Raw genomic sequence first — 7,142 nt, 5'->3', positions numbered from 1 at the left:
GTATGAACATTTACAGGGACTGCAGAACTGTATATTAAGTTGGCCAGTCTCTCTGCTGGGAGCCTCCCAAAGGTCCCTCAGCCACTCCTCAGCCCTGGACAGCAGCAGCATCACCCCTGCAGGGCCCAGCAGGGCTCTCCTGAGCTGCCCTTGCCCAGCTGCACACAGAGCCTGCCCCAGCCAGGGCCCTGCACACAGGCAGGTTTCTGTAGGGCCCTGGCCAGGGCACACGGGCTGGGATGGGCTCTGTGAGCGCTGGCAGGGACAAGGCTCCTCTCAGGAGGGAATGTGCAGGCCCAGGGAGATGCTCAGGGAAGGAGAGGGGGCTGAAGAGAGCAGAGCTGGGGGCAGGATGAGGGCACTGTTGGTGTGTGGGAGGTGCCGGGCACAGCTGGTCACGGGAACACTGTCCTGAGTGCCTGGCTGTCTCTGCCCTGCCCTCTCAGGCACAGCACCACAACATCTTCTCTTGGTTCTGTCCTGCCCTGATATTGTCACTGTTATCTGCTGCTCTCAGGGAGGTTCTGGCATTTGCAGCAGCTGAGTCAGGCACTGCCCTCGGCATTCCTGCTAGGCAGGGCTGTCCATGGGAATGGGGTGTCTGAGCTTCCCTGGCACCTGTGGGGCTGTGGGCAAAGCAGTCCATGGGAAAGGGGAATGAGCTGAGCCCCCTCCCTGAGATCCCATCATGGGCAGAGCCAGGGATCTCCTTGCTGTGCCCTTCCAAGCTCTGAGCTGCCCTCCGGGGTGCAAATCTGTGCCAGAGCCTCTGGGAGTTCCCTGAATGTCCCACGGGGAAGGGCAGAGCTGCCACAGCTGAGGAAATGCTGTTGGGTTTGCCAAGGGAGCCGTGAGTGTCCTTGGCACAAGGGGGTGCTGAGACCTTGCCCAGAGACCTTGAGAGAGGGTGAGACATTCAGGGATCCCTCTGCTCTTGGCAGGGTCTGGTTTATCCCAGGGTGACCCAGGAGTGTGATTGTGCTCTGATTGCAGCCAAAGGTGCAAAGCCAGGGCAGTTGGGAACAAGCCCATCCAGCCCCTCACCTTCCCTCAGCCACAGGGAATCCTTTGCCTCTCCCATCTCTCAGTGGCAAACTCTGAGTGCAGCAGGAATGCTGGGGATTTCTGACCTCAGAGAGGCAGGAACAATGTGTGGGTAGGAAAACAATTCCTAAAACCAACTCCTGCCATCCATGTCTTATAGAAATGGGAGTGCAGATGCTACCAAGCCTGTCTTAATTCTGAGTGATTCCCCTGACAAATCCTGAATATCCAGCCTTGTCCCTCTGCCCCATGGCCACAAACCCAGGGCAGTGGGGCAGGGATGGTTCCTTGAGAGCCCCCATGCACAGGCCTGGCTGCTCCTGGCACACTCAGCCAGCACAACTGGAGCTCAGGCAGGGACCTGGGTGAAGGTTTTCCCAGAGCAAGAACAAGGCTGGGTGAGTCCCAGTGCAACAGTCTGCAGGGAATGGCCCAGGTTTGGCTCCAAGCAGCCTCTCGTGAGTTGTCACTGTCCTTTCTCCATCAACAGGTCCCCATGCCCAGCCCCAGCAAATGTCCAACAGCAGCTCCATCAGGCACTTCCTCCTGCTGGCACTGGCAAACACGCGGCAGCTGCAGCTCCTGCACTTCTGCCTCTTGCTGGGCATCTCCCTGGCTGCCCTCCTGGGCAACGGCCTCATCATCAGCGCTGTAGCCTGCGGCCACCACCTGCACACGCCCATGTTCTTCTTCCTGCTCAACCTGGCCCTCACTGACCTGGGCTCCATCTGCACCACTGTCCCCAAAGCCATGCACAATTCCCTCTGGGACACCAGGAACATCTCCTACACAGGATGTGCTGCTCAGCTCTTTTTCTTTCTCTTCTTCATTTCAGCAGAGTTTTTCCTCCTGACCATCATGTGCTATGACCGCTACGTGTCCATCTGCAAACCCCTGCACTACGGGACCCTCCTGGGCAGCAGAGCTTGTGCCCACATGGCAGCAGCTGCCTGGGCCAGTGCTTTTCTTAATGCTCTCATCCACACAGCTAATACATTTTGCCTGCCCCTGTGCCATGGCCATGTCCTGGGCCAGTTCTTCTGTGAAATTCCACAGATCCTCAAGCTATCCTGCTCAAATTTGTACCTCAGGGAACTTGAGCTTCTTGCATTTTCCTTCTGTTTGGGCTTTGGTTGTTTTGTGTTCATTGTTTTCTCCTATGTGCAGATCTTCAGGGTCGTGCTGAGGATCCCCTCTGTACAGGGACGGCACAAAGCCTTTTCCACCTGCCTCCCTCACCTGGGCGTGCTCTCTCTGTTCCTTAGCACTGCCACATTTTCTTACCTGAAGCCCCGCTCCATGTCCTCCCCATCCTTGGATCTATCAGTGTCACTTCTGTACTCAGTGGTGCCTCCAACCCTGAACCCCCTCATCTACAGCCTGAGGAACCAGGAGCTCAAGGCTGCAGTGTGGAAACTGATGACTGGATGGTTTCAGGGACATTAAACTGCTGGCCAATTTCCGCAAATATCTTGTAATCAAAGTCATCTTTGATACTTCTTGTTGGCTTCATTTTGGAGGTTCTTTTTCTTTGTTTTACCTTACTAATCTTTTCCACAAAGAAATGTCATGGTTTGTGGTTTTTCTCATTTTGTTTCTCTCCATCTTCCCTGTGGCCAGAGATTGTGTCAATGAGGGACTGCACTCTTGGTGGCTTTAATGGAACTAAAGGATCTCGCAGCAAAGTTTTTTTCCAGATATGCCCTTGTGTTCCCTTCTCTGGAGCTGCAGCAGCAATGTCTGCGTGCATAGCTGGGGGCATATCTGTGCTGGCACAGCAGCTCTGGTCCTGCTGGCCACACCATTCCTGATCCAGGCCAGGAGCCATTGGCCTTCTTGCCCACCTGGGCAGACTGCTGCCTCATGCCCAGCCTGCTGTCCATCACTCCCGGCAGGTCCCTTTCTGCCTGGCTGCTGTCCAACCACTCTGTCCCAAGCCTGTAGCACCAGGGCCAAATATCAGGGCCTGGCACTTGGTCTTCTTAAGCTGCAGCTTGTTGGATTCTTTCCCCTGGATCCAGCCTGTCCAGGTCCGTGTGCAGAGCCCTCCTATGCTCCCACAGATCAACACTCACATCCAGCTTGGTATCATCTGCAAAGATGTCCTTGGTTCCATGGCACCCCTCAGTGTCACAATGGCCTCTTGGCTACACCAGGCCCTGTCACACTGATCTCTTTGGTTCCAGTAGACCATGCCGAGCAACAATGGTCTCCTTGGTTCCATGGGGCCCCAAAATATGACAATGGTCTCCTTGGTTCCACTTGGCCCCAGAGTGTCACAATGGTCCCATGGTTACATGAGGTCCCACAATGTCACCAAGGTCTCTGTGATTCCACAAGTCTCCTCAGTGTCACAATGGACTCCTTGTTTCCACAAGGCCATACAGTGTCACAGCGTTCTTCCAGATTCCTCAAGGCCCCACCTGTCACAGTGGCCCCTTGGTTACACAGGATCCTGCAGTGTCACAATGTCCCCTTGGTTCCATGAGGCCCCGCAGTGTCAGAATGGCCCCTTGGTTCCACTGCACCCTGGAGTCTCCCAATCATCTCTTTGGTTTTGCAGTGTCAAAATGGTGAAACCCCTTGGTTACACAAGGCCCTGCAGTGTCACAATGGCCTCTGTGGTTCCACGAGGACCCAGAGTGTCACGGTGCACTGCCTGGTTCCATTTGGCCCCAGAGCACAACAATGGACTCTTGGTTCTGTGGGGCTGCACGGTGTCACCATGGTCCTCTTAGTTCCATGAGGCCCTGCAGTTTCACAATGGCCCCAGAGTGTCCCAATCATCACAGAATGACAGAATCAAATGGGCTGGAAAAGACCTTTGGGATCATCAAGCCCAACCAATGCCCTCATACTGCCTTGTCACCCGGACCATGCCACTAAGTGCCACTGGAGAGGGACAGTGACTCTGCCACCTCCCCCCTGTCCAGCCCATTCCAATGCCCACTCATCCTTTCTGTGAAGAACTTCTTCCTATTGTCCAGCCTGAACCTCCCTGGTGCAGCTTAAGGCTGTGTCTTCTTGTCCTGCCCTCCAGTAGATCCACACTCACACCCAGCTTGGTGCCATCTGCAAGTTGTGAATGCTGGACTCGATCCCCTCAGCCAGATCATCAGTGAAGATATTAAACAGGACTGGGCCCAGCACAGACCCCTGGGGGACACCACCAGTGCCTGGACACCAGCCGGGTGCAGCACCATCCCCACCACTCTCTGGGCCCAGCCTCCAGCCAGCTCCTAAATCTCCCAGCGAGGAGGGAACCTGCCCAAGCCATGGGCTGCAGTTTCTCCAGGGAATGCTGCCAGAGACAGTGTCAAAGGCTTTGCTGAAATCCAGGCACACAACATCCACAGCCTTTCCTGCATCCACGGGTGGGTCACCTGGTCATAAAAGGAGACCAGGTTGGTCAGGCAGGACCTGCCACCCCTAAATCCACGCTGGCTGGCTCTGATCCCTCAGCCATCCTGTGGGTGCCCTGGGATGGCACTCAAGGTGATCTGTTCCATAACCTTGCCAGGCACCCAGGTCAGGCTGACAGGCCTGGAGTTCCCCAGCTCCTCCTTCCAGCCCTTCTTGGGGAAGGGCTCACACTGGCACATCCAGTCCTCTGGGAGCTCCCTGCTGAGCCAGCACTGATGGTAAATGATGGAGAGCAGCTTGGGGAGCTCATCCACCAGCTCCCTCATCCCCCTAGCATGGATCCCATCTGATCCCATATACCTGTGAGCATCTGAGTGGCTCAGCAGGTCCCCAGCTGCTTCCTCCTGGATTCCAGGGGGGCTGTTCTGGTCCCTGTGCCCATCTACCAGCTAAGGAGAACAATTGTCCTGAGGACAGCCTTTCCTAATATTGAAAATTGAGACAAACAAGGTGTTAAGTAGCTCAGCCTTGTCTTTATCTCTAGTTACTGTATTTCCTACTGCATCCAATAAATAGTAAAGGTTCTGTTTGTCTGGTGTTTTGCTATAATTTTATTTATAGAAACATTTCCTATTGTTTTTCACAGAAGTGGCCAGGTTAAGCTCTAGTTGAGCTTTCACCTCTTTGCTTTTCTTTTTGCATAACTTAACAACATTCTTAAACACTTTCTGAGTTTCCTGTTCCACTTTTCAAAAGTGATGCACCCTCTTTTTACCCCTGAGTTCCCACAAATGCTCCATGGGCAGCCAGGACAGTAATTTTCCTAACTAGCTCATATTTTGCCACACTGGCAGAGGATGCTCCATCTCCTTAAGATTACTTTCTGGAAGTGTGTCCATCCTCCCTGGAGTCCTTTGTTTTTAAGGGTTGTTTCCCTTTAAAGAATCAGTACCTGATTTGGTACTCCCCAAATCAGCATTCTAAATAAGCCAAAGTCTGCCCTTCCTAATTCCAGTATAGAATTTTGTTGCTGCCCCTCCTTCTTTCACAGAACATTGAACACTTGATTATTTCATGGTCACTGTGCCCCAGGCAGCCTCCAAGCCCCACATCTGCCACCAGCCGTTCTCTGTATGTGAACAGCAGGAGACAAAGCTTTCCTTGGCAGTGAGAATCTTACTAAAAATTCTGTAAAACAGAAAAGTCCTTAACCCTAGTGTAGCATTTAGAAACACCATTCTTTATTCAGTGGGATGCACAGGGAATAGCTCCTCTCAAAGCCGTGCATGCTGAGTACAGGAAAGTTTCTGTTTATATTCTGTATTTTGCACACACATTCATTGATTGCCCTGGACTAAACACACATATGATAATCATTTCCCCAAAATCATTACCACATTTCCTCTCCCCATTACCCATGCGTTGTTCTGTCCTGGGGCTCTCTCTGGTGGTCCCTGGTGGTCGTGGACCCCAATGTTCCAGTGGGCCTGGCTGAGCTGGCAGGACACTGAGGCTGCTGAACTTCCAGTTCCTTTCTCACACAATGGGCACTGTGTGGTTTCCACGGGCCTGGGGTTGTGGAGAACAAGCTCCAGGTGTCAGGTCACCTGGTGGAGACAATTTCTCATCTGGTAACATGAGGTCACAGAGTTGTCTGTGATATCACAGAGGGGGTCATGTGAGGTCATTGAGCAGCTACAGCATCATAGACTGCCTCTGTGACATCAGAGAGCTAGCTGTGACATCACAGGGCAGAGGTCTGACATCACAGAGCAGGCTGTGACATCCCAGAGGGGCTGTGTGACATCCCAGCAGGGCTGTGTCAGGTCACTGGGATGGTCACTCCGCCCCAGCTCCCCCTCACAGTTTCTCCCAACAAGTCCAATGCTGTCCATGACCAGCAGGGTCCCTGTCCCCCAGGATCCCCCCGGCCCACCTGGAGCCACAGCCTCCACCAAAGGATGTTCCACAGGATCCACCCCAGAGCCTGACAGGGGACAAGGGGCCAGGGCTGTGTGGCTTTAAGGACAGGGATTATCCAGGTCACTGTGGCCTGGGTTGGGTTGCCCAGGGCAGGAAGGATGTCTGGCAGCTGGAGCAGGGCCTGGGAAGAGCCTCCAAAGTGGGGCTGGAGCCCTTGGGCTGTGAGCAGAGGCTGAGGGAGCTGGGTTTTTCCAGCCCAGAGCAGGGAAGGCTGAGGGGCTCCTCATCCCAGCCTGGCAGTGCCAGCCAGGAGGGGATGGAGAACACAGAGCCAGGCTCTTCACCAGGGGGCCTGGTGAGAGACTAAAGCCAATGGGTGGAAGGGGAAAGAGGGGAGATCAGCCAGGACAGGAGGAGATGAAATGAGTCAGGCTGGTTTCAGCATTTCCTCATCACCAAGAGCAGCCTGACCTCCCTTCTCCATCCACCACAGACAGATTTGCAAATCAGAAATTGTTGGAGCTGTTTGCCTCCACTCCAGGATGAGCATCATGATACAAGAACTTAATTGTGTTTATATCTATCGCAGAACCACATTTGTCTATAATTAATTCTAATATGGAAATAACTTGTTAATGGTGGACTCATCAGACACTGCTGGGATGTTGCACATTGCTCAGGGAAGAGTGAGATTGCAATTAAATTGTGTCCTGTTAAACTATAGTCTGTTTGCCATGAAGAGAATCTTCCTGTGCCTCTGAGTCCCACCAGTTCCTGACTCCCAAAGGACACAAACCTGATGAGTTGTGGTT

The 7,142-nt window shown here is 53.5% G+C and overlaps 1 protein-coding gene across 1 annotated transcript; it reads left to right on the top strand.

Moving 5' to 3' along the window:
• Nucleotides 1-1,557: 1,557 nt before the first annotated feature.
• LOC131096480 (olfactory receptor 14J1-like) lies at nucleotides 1,558-2,490 on the top strand. The gene has a single exon (XM_058044819.1). The coding sequence runs from the start codon at nucleotides 1,558-1,560 to the stop codon at nucleotides 2,488-2,490; it is 933 nt and encodes a 310-aa protein (XP_057900802.1).
• The last annotated feature ends 4,652 nt before the right edge of the window (nucleotides 2,491-7,142 follow it).

The sequence above is a fragment of the Melospiza georgiana genome, unplaced genomic scaffold (genome assembly GCF_028018845.1).
Source record: "Melospiza georgiana isolate bMelGeo1 unplaced genomic scaffold, bMelGeo1.pri scaffold_29, whole genome shotgun sequence".
In the NCBI taxonomy this organism is placed as follows: Eukaryota; Metazoa; Chordata; class Aves; order Passeriformes; family Passerellidae; genus Melospiza; species Melospiza georgiana.
Note: the sequence above shows the minus strand (reverse complement) of the source record. Positions and strands in the feature narration are given on the sequence as shown.